Source organism: Prinia subflava, chromosome 8 (assembly GCF_021018805.1).
Source record: "Prinia subflava isolate CZ2003 ecotype Zambia chromosome 8, Cam_Psub_1.2, whole genome shotgun sequence".
Lineage (NCBI taxonomy): Eukaryota > Metazoa > Chordata > Aves > Passeriformes > Cisticolidae > Prinia > Prinia subflava.
The window spans coordinates 18,743,960-18,762,442 of NC_086254.1; the positions used below are offsets into that span (position 1 = coordinate 18,743,960).

Sequence of the window (18,483 nt, forward strand, 5' to 3'; positions counted from 1 at the left end):
TGCACAGCCCGTGTCTGGTGGATGATCTGGGTAAGCACCCGCACGCGGTTGGTTACATTTATTTTCTCAGACATGTTGTGATTTGCATTGCAGACATAAAGGTTTATTAGAGCAGAGTTACCAGCAGAGTGTGAGGCCTTTAACAAAGAATGAGTTGCCAAAAACAAGTTGAGTAAGCCAAGCATTGCAGGGTGGAGGAAGGGGTGCCAGGGCAGGTGGCCAGGCTTGTCTCCCAAACCCTTCCCGCTGCCTCGGCCGTGCTGCAGGAACTCCAGGGTGTCTCTTGCTGCCCATGGTTGGTGCATCTCAGCTGGACGGTGCCAGGGCCGCTGCTGCTGCTGCTGCTGCTCTAGCACACTCTTGACTGCCCTGTGTGAACACAGAGCAAATCACTGCCTTGAGGGGAAGTCTGAGCATTCCTGCTGAGTGGAATTGTTACACCTGACAGTGTCAGCAGCAGAGGTGCAGAGGCTCCATGCCCAGCAGCACCCTGGGCACTTTGTAAGAACTGTATTTTTTTATTATTCCAGTAAGCAAAAAGCATTTTCCATCCCCTAAACTTTACAAACTGTATTTTATATTTAAGCAGAGAGAAGAACACTTAGTGTGTTTTAACCCCTGATTCTGCTGCAACAGATTAATGAAGATTCTCACTCCTGGGCTAATGGACCTTGGAATCTTTCCCAACCCAAACTACAAAACCTTTTCTGACCAAATATGTTGCAGCCATTGGGGCACATATAACCCACTGATAATCATATGCTTACAAAGTGTTGACTTACCTGACATTTCCCCACACTGGGAATGAGAGTAGGAAGCAGAAAATGACTGGGAGGATTTTCCACTGCCTTGGAAAGCTTGGGAGGCACTGTAAAAAAAACAAAAGAGAGAATTCATCAAAACATACTTACACTGGATATTCAGTTGAAAGATACGTTGATGTAGCTTCAGGGACAAAAAGTCTTTATTAGTAAATAAGTACATGAGGATTTGTTTGCACTCCCTTCCTATCATATGAAATACATACACAAGATCCTGCTGCCCCTCCTGCAGCAGTGCCCGGTACTGCTGGATCTCCTGCTCCAGGCGGGTTTTGATACCCAGCAGCATCTTGTACTCCTGGCTCTGACCCTCCATCTCACAGCGGATGCTGGCCAGCTCCTCCTCAACGCAGTTGACCTGTGCCTGGATTTGTTGCAGCAGGAAGCTGTAGCGAGACTCGGTTTCTGCCAGGGAGTTTTCCAGAGAGCTTTTCTGGAAAGGCAAACACAGGAGGTGAGGAGCAGAGTTCTACAGCTCCCTGCCCGTGCCAGGGAGGGAAGGGCCCACAGCTCCTGCCCCGTACCGTGCTGAGCTGTGCCTGCAGTTCGATCTCCAGGTTCTGCATCTCGCGCTTCAGCTCACTGAGCTGGTGGCTGCTTGTCTGGATGTCCTGGCTGCTGGAAGTGACCTGCTGATTGACTTCTTGGATCTGCAGAGTCAAACCCCAGAGACACTTTCTGAGCCACAAGGGAGCAGATTTGCTGGGTGAGTACTCACATTTCCAGGGAGCCTCTCCCTTTCAGCCAGCCCCGGTACCGGGGTGTCTGGACTGTCCCAGAGACTCCACTCTGGGCATTGCTGCTTACCTTGACCTCATACCACTGCTCCACCTCTCTGCGGTTCTTCTCAATGATCTGCTCATATTCACTTCTCATGTCATTCAGGATCTTTGTCAAGTCTTCTCCAGGGGCAGCATTGACCTCCACGCTCACATCGCCACCAGTTTGGGACTGGAGCTGCCTCATTTCCTGCAGGGAGTGCAGAGAGAGACACAAGAGCACACACAGGTAATTTGTTGTGCTGGGGCAAAGCAGTACCAAGGCAGAAAGGAATGACAGTCCCATGGCACAGGGTGAAATGGACTTGATATGTGATGGTGGGAGCTGTGAAGAGCCAATGGATTTGGCTGTGCTGTCTATCATTGTATCGTACCTCCTCATGGTTTCTCTTCAGAGCAATCAGCTCATCCTTCAGGGACTCAAGCTCAGATTCCAGTGAAGATCTAACCAGAGTCAGGTCATCCATGAGATTTCTCAGGCCATTGATGTCAGCCTCCACGGTCTGACGGATGACCAGCTCATTCTCATACCTGTGTCACACACATAGAGACAGAGAAATGGGGAAATGAGATGCTGACAGTCAATAGCACACATCCTCCTAAGATCAGTATTCCAGTAAAAGAGGTTGACTCAGTAATACCACCCAGGACAGTCCTCCTTTGTCTTGTGAGATGATGAGAGGGATGTGACAGATATGCAAGGTTCACAGAAAGATACTCACTTCATTCTGAAGTCATCGGCAGTCATCTTGCTGTTATCAATGTCCAGAAGCATTCTGTTGTTGTCCACAGTAGCAGAAATAATCTGCAAAAGGGGAAGGTGGAGAGGAGTCTTTCTATGCTCTGGGTTTCCAGGACAAGCAGAAAGAAGACACAAAGCTTTAGCAGAGGGTTATTGCAGGTCTTAGAATTTTTCTTGCAGTAGTGCAGAGACCATATGGAAGGGTAATAATCCAGAATTACTTTCCAGGGAAGGTTGTGCCATCACAGACCATCCTGCCAAATCCTTTTCTCAAGATAGGGACAGCCCCCATGTGTCCCAAAGAGTGTTTGCAGCCCTTTCCATATAATGTACTTCTTCATGGTGTCTGTTTACTCTGGTTTTTTGTACTGTGTGACCTGATTGTAATGGAAGAGCTCAGTCGTTCCAGCTGGTGTCTGTAGGAGTGTGCAGGGACAAAGGCAGCTCAGATCCTGCCATCCAGGTGCTTTGGCTCTGCCCTCCATCCAGCTGGTGTGGGTGGGAGCAGGGGGAAGCGCTGCAAACCACACGTGGCTGGTTTGGAGCCACCTGCACAGCGTGGGGTGTGCATTGTGTGGGCCGGCTGTCTGTGGCTGTGGGGCTCCCAGTACCCGGGGCTGTGCCTGGTGCCTGTGGGCTGCTCTGAGGGTTTGCTCACCCAGGGATGGGAGGTGCAGCTCAGCAGGTTTGTGCCTGCGGCACCACCAGCACGGCCGTGTGCAGGCACTAGAGCCCAGTGCTGGGGATGGAGGGAGGAGGAGGAGGGAGCAAAGAGGAAGGAGGAAGGCCTGACAGGAGAGAGGAGCATGAGGGAGATGGAGGCACGTGTGAGAGATGATCTTACCTGGTTTTGGAGTTGCTCGATGGTCTGGTAGTAGGAGCTGTAGTCCTTGGAAGCGCTGGGCGCTTGTTTCCTGTACCACTCGCGGATGTGGTGCTCCAGCTGAGTGTTCTCTTCCTCCAGCCTTCGCACCTTGTCCAGGTAAGAGGCCAGGCGGTCGTTGAGGTTCTGCATGGTGACCTTCTCATTGTTGCCCAGCAGCAGGTCCCCGCCAATGCCACCGCCAAAGCTGCTGCCAAAGCCACCGCCGAGGCTGCCCATGCTCAGGCTGCCCCCGTAGCCCCCGCAGGCCGCCCCGCCGTAGCTGCCCCCGCCGATCACGGAGGAGGCGTAGCGCCGGCAGGACACGGAGGAGCTGCGGCCGCTGCCGCCACCGCAGGCGCCTCCACCTCCTCCTCCGCTCCTGTACGAGGTGCTGGAGGTTCTCTTGATGCTGCAGCTCATGGTGAAGGGATCAGATAGGCAGCCCCAGATGCAAAGCTGTGCACAGCGAGATACAGGAAATCAAAGTGCAGCGGGCCGTCCTTGCTGGTGGCTATTTATACCTGCCGGGTGGGTGTCACCTGCCAGGCAGTCCAGCTTCCCATGGGCTTTGCCAGCCATAGTGCTCATGCCAAAAATGATGTGCTAAGAGGAATTTTGTCTGAGGTAAGTAAAATGCATTACCATTCAGTGCAAATATGTCTTAGTTGATTCACACCAAGCCTGCACTATAATTTATGTGGGTGGCTCCTTGTTGGATATTTTATTGAACAATGTAATATCTCTCAGTTTCTGTTAATCTGGCAATATCTCACTGGTAGCGGCAGCTAATGAAGTCTCTGCTTCATTGTTTGTGTCCATCTTTTTTTCTTTTGAAATTCAGTGGTTCAGCTTTGGCTTCCACCTGAGATCGCAGACATGATTCGTAACATCAGTAGCCTCCAAGGGACTCTTCATTCATTGATTTATTTCAAATTCACATCAGCTTCATAGAAATGCACCAAAATAAATTTTTTTAAGACTGCATTCCCTTGTCTGTTACAGAAGAAAGCTTGACTCTGAATTTTTCACTCTGTATTGAAGAAGGTCCTGCTGGCATTCAGCTTTCTCTCAACATGCAGCATGTGGATCACCGTCTTTTGTTTCTGAAGAAAACTCTGCGTAACAGCCACAAAGTAACATTGTGCAAGCAAAAAGATATTAAATCTTTTCCTATCAAAGAGCTCCTAATTTTATTTTAATGTTTTTAAATGGACTCAGAGGAAATTGAGAGGAGAAATCTCTTACTTTGCATATTTTCATAACTATTTAAATAGTAATTTCTCAGAATATCCTTGAATTATATAATACAATGAAAAAATAAGTTTGATTAAAAGAGCCAAAGATTAGATCTGAAAAAATATCATCATTACCTGAGCTCATTACAGTGAAGGGTGTTTTGCAACAATGACAGAATACCTTGCACCACCCAACAAAGAGTCAGAAATACTTGTGTACTTTTTTCCACTGCCTGTGCAATAGGGAACGGCAGTGAACTGCTTTTTCCGTCTTTACTAATCAAGCTCTGTGAAACTGCGAAAGGCCTTGAACAAAAACAAATTTTCGGATTTCCAGCTGTGCATTAAATATCAGCACTGCAGCTCCTATGGAGGAGTCACTGAGCTGTGCAGAGGAAGCACAAGGAGCTGGTGGGACCTGCTGTGAATCACCATCTCAAAATCAGCTTATCCACGGAGAGAGAGGATGGATTCAACCCAGAGGTGTTTTAGGAAGAGGTTCTGTATTACAGAAGAAGAAATAAGCCTGCTGCTCTCTCTGGCTGCAGTTGTGCAGATCCGTTTACCCTTGGTAACTCATTGGTGAGGGGCTCTGCCCTGGCTGGCGCCGAGGCTGCCCTGGGCTGGCACTGGATCCATCGGACACGGGGAAAGCTTCTGGCACCTTCCCACAGAAATCCTCCTGCATCCCCTGCTACCCAAACCTCGCCACACAAACCCAGTACTGTGCCTTATGGATGTAAAATGATCTTGGAAATCCTTCCTTTCCTCCACCTGGCTCTCTCAGTAGCTGCTCTCTTCATTCTCTTTTAACCCCTTCTGGACTTCACTGTATGATGTGTAGCACTTAGTGCCTGTTGGCAGCAAAGTAATTAGGAGTCAGGGAAATAAATATTCTTCCAAGGTTAGTTTAAAGCATGGACTGACATCAGTGGAGGCCCCTGTCGCTGCACCTGTAGGAGGTGACAATGCAATTCCCTCCCTTAGAGGGCTCTAGAATATGCACAATTCTTAATCCTCAGACCATTTATGATGAACACCATGGCTCTTTCTGGATGGTGTGTGTAGTCCAAGCTTCTAAACCAAAGAAAGAAAAACCAGCGTTACTAGACTCTCACTGTTCCTGTTCTGTGTCCTTGGCAGCATTTATGCAGCACAAACTCTGTTTAACGAGCCTGCAAAGGCTCGTTCATGCCAGCACAACGCCAGCACACTTCAGCTTGGTGTAACTCAAGTGTTTGTTTCCCTGAATGTTTCCAAGCGTTGAGGAAGTTTGCATGGCAATGTGACGTGTATTTCTGGAAATCAATTTTATATCTGTTCTCTCAATCCGTACTTATGTGCATCTGTTGTGTTACTCAGCAGTGCTGCTCCTCTTCTGTGGAACTCACATTTTCTTTCACTCTCACCTCAACCCCTGAGGCCCCTCCCTTGTGTGCAGCCCTGCACCAGCAGCTCAGCCTGCAAGGTTGTGTGCAAGTGAGATGTACCCTCCCCTTGGGCAGCCTCACTGGAATTTTGGCCCCTCAGTAGCTGGGATGCACTGGTAGCTATACCCAAAAGTGAACATTCCAGGCCCTTTTACATGTACTTAATTTCTCAGAAGTCGAAGGCAATTGCTGTCATTATTAACATTTTATGAAAATGAACTTTGTAAAGTTCCTGTAAATTATATTTCCCTTTCACTTCTTACCATTTCAAAACAAGATCCTTTATCTGTGCATTTCCAGGTTAAACCAAAGAGTGTCCATCAAGGTTTTGTTCATTGAAACACTAGTTTCATTTTACAACCATCACTCTGTAGTCATTAGTGTTCCTTTGTGGACACTCACGTGCTGCCAGCAGCATTAGAGTCATTGAGCACTGAGGTTTTGCAGTCCCTTTAAGGCTGATATTCATCTGTTGGGTCTCAGAGCTCAGGCCACCAGAATATCTGACCCATTGTTAAAAACCAAAGGCACAACCCAAGAAGAGTCTGATCTGCCCTGACGGCTCAGAAATTGTGTTTTAACCATAAATTTTGTTATCAGCTACTGGAATCTATATACTGGAGTGTATAATCAACCTCTCTACCTGGAGGTGTGTCTTGGCATGGCTTTATGTTTTTTAAGTGTTTACACCTACAGAAGGAAAGAAAAAACTCCACATAAGATTCTGGTTGCATCAGACAGAAATTAAATTTTATTAGAGACATTTTCCCGATTCAGAGCAACCTGAGTACCAAACAGGTTGTATCTGTAAAGCAGCAGTTTGAGTGCCAATGACCAAAGCTGCAGAGCTGTGTGGGCAGAAGCAGCACAGAGCATGCAGGGCAGGGAGAGAGGTGGCATCTGCAACTCCCAGGAACTGTTCAGAGCATCTTTCCTTGGGAGTGTGGGGAATGCAGCGGATTTGGGCCAGTTCCTTTTTGAAAGGTCTTGCACTGGAGGATCTTTGATGTGTATTCTTAGTCAAAAGATTTTCTTCCATATCCTGTTTAGAGACAAAACAAGCATGAACTTTATCAGTCCTGGCACTGAAAGTCCAATACCAGTATCCCCCAGTAATCCCCATTAGGATTATACGGGAGTGGCCACAAGCATTCCAAAGGCAAAAAAAGAAAACTCCAGCATGGCACAAAGGCTGTGGGATTTATGAGATTCTACAAAGAATGAGACAGATGAAAAGAAACCAGCTGAAGTTAAACTACAGGATCAGCTGATATCACCCTCAGAAGGGAATAGAAATGAAGAGTGTGCTCTGGAAGTGGGGTTGATCCTTTGCACACACAGGGAAAGAATTAACAGTAAATCTAATACTTTCCAGAAATTTCAGTTTAACCTCAGTACTGTTTGCATCTGGAAGAGTATGTTGGTATAAATTAGTGCATAAATTAGTCAGGATGTGACTGAGAGGACACTATGCCCACACCACAGTTCTCACCTTGGCTTTCACCGCCACTCCTGCAGGACTGGGACTGGGAAGATGAAGAGTAGGAGTGGGAACTGCTGATGCCTCCTGAGGATCTTCCTCCTCCTCCTCCTCCAATGCATCCACCACCGCTTCCCCCTCCCATTCCTCCTCCCATTCCTCCTCCCATTCCTCCACTTCCTCCACCCATTCCACCTCCACCACTTCCTCCTCCTATTCCTCCTCCAGAACTTCCCCCTCCCATTCCTCCCATTCCTCCTATTCCACTTCCTCCTCCCATTCCACCTCCACCACTTCCTCCTCTTCCTCCTCCAGAATAACCACCACCTCCAAATCTACCACCTCCCATGCCTCCTCCCATGCCTCCTCCCATTCCTCCTGCTGGGATTCTGCAAAGAGAGAGAAAGAAGGGAAAAAAATATTAATCAGTAACACTTTGCCATCTGAAGGTCATTAAGCTACAGCTGCTGCCCAGGAGCCAGCACCTCTCTGGGCTGTACTGCTGGTTAGAACCTAGCACTGCACAGCTAAACAATTGAGGCAGTGCCAAAAATTATCCTCTCTTTCAACTTCAATTTGAATGCAAGAGCTTTTGCTCTTCCCACATTCTGCCTAGGGATTCCTTGCAATATTTGACACATACATCAGTGTATGACTCAAAATCAGAAAGAAGAGAATGAAACTTTAGCTTCTGTTTCAGGCACCATTTCTGAGAAGAAGTTGGCACACTGCATAAGTGAGGCTGAAGTAGCTTGAACTTTCAGAAAGTTTTATAAAGGTTTGGAAAACTTTGGTTGTTTTGTTTTGTTTTGTTTTTGCTTACAGTCTTTTCCTGCCTTTTGAGTTCCTGGCTTTCCTGGAGCCAGGCTCTCTTATATGGGTTTCCTTGTTCAGCTCCAAACTGGTACTTCAGAAATTTCTGCATTACCTTTTCTTCCCATGAGTTATATTCTGAACAGAATGAAATATCTCACACCTGGGAGGCAATTGGCCAAGACAGCTGCATCAGCCTCATTTCAGTACAAAATCTGGTTTGCAAATCTCGACTGTTACATTTCCTGCGGGTGACTGGCCAGCAGCTGGGTGTCACACAGTGCTGTGTTCTGTCATTACGTACACAAGGTCCTGCTGCCCCTCCTGCAGCAGTGCCCGGTACTGCTGGATCTCCTGCTCCAGGCGGGTCTTGATGCCCAGCAGCATCTTGTACTCCTCGTTCTGGCTCTCCATCTCACAGCGGATGCTGGCCAGCTCCTCCTCCAGGGGCCCGATCATGGCCTGGATCTGCTGCAGCTGCATGTTATAGCGACGTTCCGTGTCTTCCAGGTTGGATTGCAGAGAGTCTATCTGCAAAGGGAAAACAAAATGCAGTGTTTATGGGAATGTGGTGACTTTAACTTATTTTTGAGATCTTTCCAAAGTGTATCATTGAAGATAAGTAATCCAGTATCCTATTCTCCTTGGATGGATTACTTGTTGTCTGTAGCTCTTCTTCTCACATACAGACTGTGTCACGGGTGAAGCAAATGCCTGTCCTTACCATGGCGATCTGTGACTGCAGCTCAATTTCCAGGCTCTGATATTCACGCCTCAGCTCAGAGATCTGCTGGTTGCTTGATTGTATCTCCTGGCCACTTGAGTGGACTTGTTGAGTAACTTCTTCCATCTGAAAAATTAACATCCAAAATTGAGGCATTTTTGATACTTAGAAGACATTGTGGGGTTATCATAAAAGCATCAAGAAATCAATTAATAAGAATAAAGATGCCGTGCAGACTATTTATTTTCCACAAGCCACTCTGCCAACACCCTGGTAATTCCCTGGCTGCTGGATCACAGAGCCTCTACCTGTTTACCACATAACTGATATTCCGGGACTGAGCTGCTGTAGGAAACTGCCTAAAGTAATTTAAAGTTATTGTCCCTTGAATAACACATGATAAGTTGCCTTTCACCAGCTGTAAATAGGTCCAATACTTTGTGAAAGATTTAATTACCAAAGCCCGCCTGTGCTTTACCTTGGTTTCATACCAGGTTTCCACCTCCTTCCGGTTGTTCTCAATCAGCCTCTCGTACTCGGTGCGCATTTCATTTAATTTTTCCATTAAGTTAATGCCAGGAGTAGCATTGACCTCCACATTGACATCGCCACCAGTCTGGCCTTGCAGTGCTCTCATTTCCTGAAAAAAAAAATAAATCACAAAAACCCCATGAGGTTCTCAAAGGGTAAAGGAAAGGAGGAATGGCATCAGTTCAAATATAAGGGAAGGAAAAGGACATAGATCCTCACACAGGCCATGACTCCAGCAATGGGGCCCTGCCTGCCCTTGCCATGGAACAATTCTGCAATTCCTGAGGCTCCAGTGCTCACAGCCAGGCACTGCATGCACAGTGACCCTGCCTCCACAGGGTTGTAAGGAATTCTATGCAGTATACTCTTTATGGGAATCTTTTCTTCTCAATGGGAAATCTCACTGAAGAGAGTAAAAATGCTTTCTTTTAACTCCTCCATATAGTCTATCCAATTTTCCTTCCATGAGTTCAGCAGGCAAACTGTAGTTTGTACTGAAAGCCGTTCATCCCCTTGGTCTCACATATTGACCTGATGTCTCATGACACCAGCTGTGGGCAGCTACGCCCTCTACACCCTCCTCAATATCAAACCTGGCTTGTGCCAAGTTGGATGATCAAAACCAGTGGCCAAAAAGTGGTTACTGCTGGTGGAAAAAGCAAGGGGAAATTTTTGAGTGTTGTGTTGCCCTTAATTATTGAAGTGTGAGGAAACTTACCTCTTCATGGTTCTTCTTCAGGAAGACCACCTCCTCCTTCAGGGACTCAAACTGTGTCTCCAAGTCAGATCTGGACAGAGTCAGTTGATCCAAAAGTGGGCGTAATCCATTGATATCACTTGCCACACTCTGGTGGAGAGCATATTCAGTCTCATACCTGAATGACAGACAAGAAAGGGAGTAAAACTACTGCCAGACCTCTTTTTTGGAATTTCAGTTATGGACAGTTCCCATTTCTGATCAATTCTTAGAAGAAAGGACCCCATTCTCTTTGTGTCTCCAATAGGTGTGTTTGATCTGATTACAGTTTCTCTCTGAGATTTATATCATGAGGACTATGCTTATAAATGTACATGCAAGGATGGAGAAGCTTAGAATGCAGTCCCTTAAATGTGTCTCTTCTAGAACTTGGAGAAAAGTTTGGAGAAAAATAATAATGAAAACCCAAAACAATCCTTCTCAGAATGCTTTTCCCAACAATTCTCTATTTTGTGATCGTGGCCAAAAGTTTCCAGCTTCTACAAAGATTAATTGGCAATGGAAACTTGTGGGGATAAATGGAGGCAAAGTGGATGGAGCCAGGAAGGGAGTGACTCACTTCAGTCTGAAATCATCCACAGTCATTCTGGTGTTGTCCATGTCAAGGAGCATCCTGTTAAGGTCCACATTTGCACCAACAATCTGAAAGGGAGGGGGCAGGTGTTATTCAGTCAGTTGTCTTTTCAGTCTGACAACAGAGATAAGAAATGTCTATGCACAAACACCTTGCAGAAGGGGTTTGTGGCAATGTCAAGCCTTCAAGCCTGACTAGAGCTGCAGGAGCTATTGAGAGAGATGAGTTTATTGCTTCCAGATAAATGAAAGTGCCTTTACTGTTAATTTTGGTTTGCAAATATCCATTTAAAATACCTTATTGGAAAGAATAACTAAATTAACTCCTCATATTTAAAAAAGAAACAACAAACAAACAAGAAACCCCCAACTTAACCAACAAAAAACTGTGGGAAAGCAAAATTTCCATTACTTTTGAGAACAACCATGTTCACATAAGAGATACAAGACTGTTAAACGGCTGAGGGCTGGAATGAGACTAACTGCACATGCTGGCTCATCTTGTATATTCATAAAAACATCCAATTAGTATGGCAATAATAGCACAACACAAGCAAGGATTAAATCTGCTTTTCAAGAGTGAAGAACAAGCAAGGATCAGCCCAGCACTGAAGTGAGCGTGGCACAGGCCATGTGATGTGGCACTGGTGCTGATCTGCCACTGCACCCAGCAATGCTTCCTGCACCAGATACACGTGTGGAACACACAGACAGGAGCTGTAATGTTCTGCTTCCTGACTAAAGCACAGGAAGGGGAATATCACCCCAAACGGGGGCCTTGTGAGGGCTGCATGAGGAAAGCGCCATTCCAACAAGAACCTCTTCCAAGTTAGTCAAAATGCATCATACCTGGTTCTGCAGCTCTTCAATGGTCCTGTAATATTGACTGTAATCCTTGCTCTGAGAGGGAGCTTGATTTCTGTACCACTCCCTGATCAGCTGCTCAAGCTGGGAATTTTCTTCCTCCAAGCGTCGCACTTTATCCATGTACGACGCCAGGCGATCATTGAGGTTCTGCATGGTCAGCTTCTCGTTTGTGGAGAGCAGGCCAGAATCCTCCCCAAAGCCCATCCCACCAAAGCTGCCTCCACCATAGCTGCCACCACCACCACCAAAGCCACCACTGCCCCCAAAGCCGCTAAATCCACCTCCACTGTATCCACCACCTCCCATTCCCCCAAATCCACCTCCTCCTGATCCAAACCCTCCTCCCATACTTCCACAGCTCATTCCTCCTCCATAACTGCCACCACTCATTCTCCCCCCGTAGCAACTGCGGCTGATCCTGCCACAGCTGCCGCTGCTAAAGCCGCCCCCATAGCTGCTCCTGGAGCCTCCCCCACCAAAGCTTCTCCCAGAAAAGCCCCCGCCGCCTCCAGAAGAGGTGTATTTTCTTGAGGACATTGAGGAGTATCCACCAGACCTACCCCCTCCACCACCTCCACCACTGCATCTTCCACCACCACCACCACCTCCACCGCCTGCACTGCTAATTCTGATGGTACTGCTCGAAGATTTGGTGCCACAGCTCATGGTGACAGCAAGCAAGAGTCAAACCACAACCCCAAATTTAGCTGCACAGCCTGATAAGCTTCAGGACTGCAAATTTTCATCCCCAGCCCTCTCTATTTATGCACTTGACACTGGGTGTCACCATCAGGGTGTTTCCTTCTCCCAGGGCATTTACCAAACTTCTTGTTTGTGCCAAGAATAATTTGCTGAACAGTATTTTTGTGCAGCTACCTCAGGCAATCCAGCCCACAGCTGCCCTTCTGAGGCTTGGTTAAAGTTGAACATCTCACTTCTTCTGGGCAGTATTCTTTTCATTTAGTGGTTTCTGGAATAGAAAACCTTCTGCTAAGGTTTTGTAGCTGCTATTGTTAATGACTGTTGTTTGTTCTCTTTTGCTCTTTCCAACTTTGTGCATTTCAGATTTTCTACACAGCTTATGTTCTATTTCTCACCATACGTGCTAGTGCAAGAGTTTTATTAATAGGATTGTGTGACTTGTCTGTAAAGATGGTTCAACTTGTGTATCCCTGCCAGCACTTAGAGAACATCTTATTTAATATGAACAGGCTATTTCAAGCAATGCAGAGGGATTCTTCTTTAAAAATCAAAATTGTTCATTTGTGAAGAAAGCGCTAGGGCAGCACAAAGCCAGCCAAGTACTAGAATTCAAAAGGAAAAATAATATTGGACTTTTTTCACCAAAGCACTGTTGATCTAAAATAGAAGGAAGATCAAGGATGTGTTAATTGTATTATAAAGTCAATTGTATCCAAATTAGAAGTTGTTTTATTGCAGACAATGATTTAAAAACTAGTGTGTGGGAAGACTTTTTATCATTTAATATAAAGCAGCTCACTCTCTCTATTGTTAATGTGTCATATATTGTAGGTGATAAAGTAATTATATCTACTGTTCTTAAAGCAAAGATCCTTGAGATTAAAATAGCACCCTGAGAGAAAAGCTGAAAGACTTTTTACACAAATCACGAGAAATCAGAGTGTTGAGACCACAAAAGAAATGACCCCACAGTTCAGAGCTGCCCTGCTCCCCAGAAGCTGGCCCTGGTGGAAGGGTTCCCATCCTCACTGGGTAGGTTGGATGCCAAAGCCGAGTGTCTGAAGGCAAATGTGCCAATAACAACCCAACACAAGCGTTTGTGTCTAGCTATAGATGGACCCAAACTGTCCCAGTTTGCCCAGGAGAACATGCACAGTTTCCCAGTGACAGTTCTGTTCTCTCTGAAATGTCTTCATTGCCTGCCCTCCTCTCTGTGGGGTTATGGAGCCTTTAATGACTGTGGTAGTTATGAAATGCAGCAACCTGCCCTAAACTCAGCTGCAGGAGCAGAGGGCTCGCCCAAGGAGCTGCATTTGTGTCCTGCTGTCCCCCTCCCAGCCAAGACCTCTTGGACATGACAATGCAGCTTTCCAAAGCTGCCTTGGTGGGATGTTGATTGTAAATTCAGCATTATTTAACATTTCCTGACCACATCCTTTGTCCTGGCCTTTGTGCCATGTCTGTACCAGCATTGCTCTATTGCTGCTTACGCAATTGCTTTCAAAACCTGCCGATTTTATCTTGCTATTTGATCTCTCAATGGCTGAAAGATGATGAAAGATTCCGAGTAGTTTGGTGATGGAATAATTTCTCCTGATTCTCGGCTGGAGGCTGATAGTGACACCTGAGCAGCATAAACAGTTTCTGGGCTTTAGCACAGTCTGTTATTGGTGCAGAAAGATGGAGTTTGCTATAGGCAAAATGTTTTTTCTTTTTTCGTGCTGTTTTGCCTCTGGGTCTGGGTGATGCTGCTTTGGTCAGTGGGACCCTCTGTCCCAAACTCTGCTGTGGTGAGTAAAATTGATTATTGTGTTCAAATTCCCATCAGTGATTCCAGGGATATTCCTTAGACATGCTTTTTGTAGCCAAGGTAGAAGATCTGCGGATTTGTTAGTGATTGTAAATGCAAAATTCCACTTGAATGATTAAAGAAAGAGTAAAAAATTGCTAAAATAGTATCTTAGTTACTTATCTTCTCAGAACCCACATTATTTCCTGTTTTATTTACTGGTGTCTTTTTCCATATGTGACTATTCATAGCAGGGATTTCCATACAGGAGAGTTCTTCTGATAAGTGCAAGTCTTACTGCAGGCTTGGAAAACACTTTAAAAACTAACAACAATGAAAGGAAAGAAAGATTCAACATACTAAGGGTGGAGAACTTTCACTCACCTTGACATTTCATTTTAGCTTTGTATTGTTACCACTCTTTGTATTTAAAGGAGGATAATAAATCACAGATTTTGTCTATAGATCTAAGGTAACTTTTAAATCACACGCTCATAGAATGTTCCTGCTTTGTCTCTAGCATCGCTCCTATTTCATTTTTGTTGGTAGTTCCACCTTGGTGTGGAACACTTTGGTTTTTGTAGGAACCCTGCTGGCCATGAGGCTGGGCCATATCCCTGTGTGTTCTGGAGCTGAGAGCTGCCCTTGGGATGTTTGGTTTCTGCCACAGTCACTGTGTGTCTCTTTGGAGCAAGACACTGAAGTGCCTCAAAAATACAGGTGAACTATGAATACTTAATCCTCCTGTAGAGTTGCACACACTGAATTCCCTCCTCGCTGATTTTTAAACATTTTTTGATTATTAAATATCTGACTGTGAAAATACTTGTAAACCAGAGTAGATCTGTTCTGTGAACAGAATGAATTTTTCATTTCTGAGCTCATTAAAAGAGCCTTTAAAGATTCTTGTTCTCTGATGCTTTTCCCTAATATCTTATAGGGTTGATGTAAATTCATGGAATTACCTAAAAGGGAACCATCAGGTTTAGGACCATCTCTCGTCTCTTTCCCATACGTGATGCCCAGTTGAATCATTAACATTTCTGTGTTGATGCAGCATCCATACCTTATCTAACACTGCTGTTTCCCAATGGGAGCAGGGTAAGGACCTTTATTAGCCCAGCAGCAGCAGTGCCCAGCCTGCAGAGTGCCGGAATGTTCCGACTGCGCGCGGCTTCTGCTGCGGCTCAGCACCTGCCACGGCTCAGCACAGCCACGTTCTTCACTCTCACTCTGTTGTTGTTTAATCAGGCCTCCGTGATCCGTATCAGAGAAGTGTCTCCCAATCACCAGAGTGATGACAAACCCTGGGAGCAGCCCGTGCTGCAGAGCTGGGAGACTTTTCCAACAGGCTGGAGCTGCTGCATTCCAAACAGACGTGGAGAAAATGTGTTCTCCCTTTTGTGCCTGTATGCTGAAAAACTGAAACTTTCCCCCTGAACTCAATGTCGTTCTGCTGCCTCAGGCAACTACTAGAGTTTCTTTTCATCTATTTAAGGACCTCTTCCCATCACTCTTACCAGAAATTTTTATAAGAGAGGGTCTGTTTTCATCTGAGAGACGGTGCTCACTCCTCATTCCCGCTTCAGCTCAGAATGGTCCAGTGAAATCACTATCATTTCTGCAGAAATTTAGATTAGACTCCACAAAGCAAACACAGACCCCTACGGCAGCAGTGGGCTTGCCTGTGAAGTTTAAAACCTCCAGCACTTTCCCAGCACAACCTTTTGTGCAGGATAACCTGGACCTTCCCTGCAAGGAGGCTGATGGGAAGAACAGTTCTAAAAATGCACACATGAGCTTTGCCACGGAGCTGTGAGAGCTGTGGGTCAGGGGGTGTGTGCCCCACAGCTGGGGACACTTTGCAGGCTGCTAATTCCCTCCTGTCAGCCTTTCTAGCAGTTTCTGAGCCACAATCAGAGTGGTCCCCCTGTCGTTTCCCCAGTCTCCTACAGGGTGAAGGCAATTAGATGGGAATAATTCATTTTGTTGGTACCAAATCAGAGCAGCTGGAGAGCAGGGTCAGAACACCTGCCAGGGTTCCTGCCTCTCTCTGAGGTTCAGGACCTCGGTCCATTTGGGCTCAGGGCCCCTGGGAGCTGTGGGCACCCACACCTGGATGGCTCTGGGCAGGGCAGTGTCCTGTGAGATGTCACATGGAGATCCCAGCCTGCCTGCAGAGGCTCTGGTGTGACACATTCTGCCACTGCATCTCACGTGGGGTGGGCAAGGGGGACATCCCTGGCATCTGCTGTCCTTGCAGCACAGCCCAGGGAGGGAGGTACTGCTGGGCTGAGCTCTGCAGAGGATTTACACACTCAGGGACAGCCCAGGTGGGCTCTGCCTCACCCACAGCGCAGTGACAATGATGTACGTGCTGCACTCACCCTGCAGGCCATGAAGATGGCCTGGGTAGCATTTGGCAATTCACAGGGCTGACAGTGAGTGCTCAATAAAAGAGACATCAGCACAAAATACAATTTGGAAATTACATCTGTGCCTTCAAATGGACACATGGATTGCTTGGGAGCTCTGGAGCCAAGCACGCAGGAGTGTGTGCACGTTGCTTTTTGCCCAAGATTGCTCTGAAGGTCCTGTTCCAACACGTCCCACAATTACCTTCTCAGAGAACTAATAGGAGCACTAGATAAGTATCCGAATTGCAACACTTTGTGCTCATAAAATTAAAGCTTATTATGCTGATTAATGACTAATGAGATGCATGCAAATAAAAAGTGCAAAGTTCTCCTCGTTCCTCAGTATTGCTGCTGCCCCACTTTGAGCCTGCCCTAAGCTTTGACATCTGACACTACAATGTTTGTATTTTTTACTCCTGCTTTGCAATGGTTTGAGTTTTCCAGCTCTGTTCCTCCATGTAAGCCTGTTTTCCCAGTAAGCAAGTGCCAGTGATAACCCAGGTGCAGATTTTATAAAATAAAACATATAAAGGAAAGAATCCTTAAAACTGGCTTTTTCTTCTGGGGTCTGGTAAGAAACCATCTCATTTTAGTCTGTTTTTTGTCTGTGATGAGTGCTAATGCCATGATTAAGTAGGGGGTTTTGTGAGTTTATTGGTGGTTTGTATTTATTTTGTCACATAACATAGCACGCAATAAACCACATTATGAAGCTGATTTACATTGTAGATGCAGACTCATTAAATGTGTAAACATTATAAAAACATCTTGTTATGAAAGCCACAGATTTTATATAAAGAAAACACAGTACAATCAATGCTGAGTAGCAAAAGTAGGAGGAGTAGTAGTAGGAGTAGTAGTAGTAGTAGTAGTAGTAGTAGTAGTAGTAGTAGTAGATTATTTATCCTTATGGCTCAGAAATTGTTATTATAACATATCAAAATAAGCATTTCAGTCAGCAGAACTGCACTGAGTATTGCAACTCACTGCACCCTCGTACGCGGCTTCTCAGCCCCTGAACTGCCTCACTGCCCTTCCCACACTCCAAATTCCAGTTTCTGCTTTGCTCCCCCAGGGATCAGTTCAGGAGAATTTTTTCTGCAAGGTGAAATGCAGAGGTGCCTGAGAATTAGATAACCAGCAGTAAAATACTGAAAGTAAGTTATGTTTTTGGAAAGGACAGGAGCAAGGGGTATCAGTGGTCCCACAGTGGCAGAGAGCAGTGAACATGGACAGGCTGCTCCTCTGAGTAAATCACATCCAACCACCCCAACAGGCTCCTGGGTGTCCTGTGAGGCCAGGGATGGCCTGTAAATCACCCTGGGACAGCCTGGAAGCAGGCACTGAGCAGGAACATTTTTGAGGTTAACTTGGCAGGCTCCTAGAGGAGGAATGAGAAGCAGGGCTCCTGGATTGGGAGTATTCCGTAATTTGGGCTGCCAGTTGAGTAGCCTCAACAGACAGGTCTGAGGAATAGCTGGCACCGCCTGCCAGAGGTGGAAATGGAGCAGAGCAATTGGAGACAGTGAGCTCAGGGGACAGGTAGCAAAACAGAGACAAGTATGAAGTGATGCTGCGAGGGTTAAAAATTAAGAAGGTGATTTAGCAACGGGTGGGAGTTGAGGGTATCCTGGCAAACAATCCCCACCATTGCTGTGGTGTCAGGCACATCAGCACATCCTTGTGTGTGCAGGAGTCCCTCATGCAGGGGAACTGGTTCCTCCAGTCCCCAGAGAGACAGGGGTCAGGAAAAAAATCAGATTTTTTTTTTCCCAATACTAATTCATGGCTGAGAGCCTGGCATAAGGCAACACTGTGAATCACAGGCTCAGATCTGCCTGGAACTCAGGGTTTAGGATTCCCGTTCCCACGGTCTCCCACTCAGCCTGTGTTTCCCAACATTCTCTCATGGGTGATGCCTTCCTCAGAGGGAAAAAAACCGAAAAACCTTGTGGTTG

At 46.2% G+C, this 18,483-nt stretch overlaps 2 protein-coding genes and 1 long non-coding RNA gene across 3 annotated transcripts; 1 reads left to right on the plus strand and 2 right to left on the minus strand.

The window, feature by feature from the left end:
- Positions 1-68: 68 nt before the first annotated feature.
- LOC134553760 (keratin, type I cytoskeletal 16-like) lies at positions 69-5,481 on the minus strand. The gene is made up of 8 exons (XM_063403819.1): positions 3,187-5,481; positions 2,323-2,405; positions 1,975-2,131; positions 1,629-1,790; positions 1,346-1,471; positions 1,028-1,254; positions 783-868; positions 69-369 (listed from the first exon to the last, which is right to left on the minus strand). Exons 1-8 carry the CDS (start codon positions 3,625-3,627, stop codon positions 350-352), a joined length of 1,302 nt encoding a protein of 433 aa, XP_063259889.1. The 5' UTR covers positions 3,628-5,481; the 3' UTR covers positions 69-349.
- A 1,119-nt stretch (positions 5,482-6,600) lies between these two features.
- LOC134553761 (keratin, type I cytoskeletal 10-like) lies at positions 6,601-12,333 on the minus strand. The gene is made up of 8 exons (XM_063403820.1): positions 11,600-12,333; positions 10,737-10,819; positions 10,139-10,295; positions 9,368-9,529; positions 8,890-9,015; positions 8,470-8,696; positions 7,365-7,741; positions 6,601-6,914 (listed from the first exon to the last, which is right to left on the minus strand). The coding sequence occupies exons 1-8, from the start codon at positions 12,281-12,283 to the stop codon at positions 6,889-6,891; spliced, it is 1,842 nt and encodes a 613-aa protein (XP_063259890.1). The 5' UTR covers positions 12,284-12,333; the 3' UTR covers positions 6,601-6,888.
- Positions 12,334-13,929: 1,596 nt separating this feature from the next.
- LOC134554437 (uncharacterized) lies at positions 13,930-17,153 on the plus strand. Its single transcript, XR_010081237.1, has 3 exons — positions 13,930-14,109; positions 14,658-14,828; positions 15,360-17,153. It is a non-coding gene; the product is annotated as an uncharacterized LOC134554437 (long non-coding RNA).
- Positions 17,154-18,483: the final 1,330 nt, after the last annotated feature.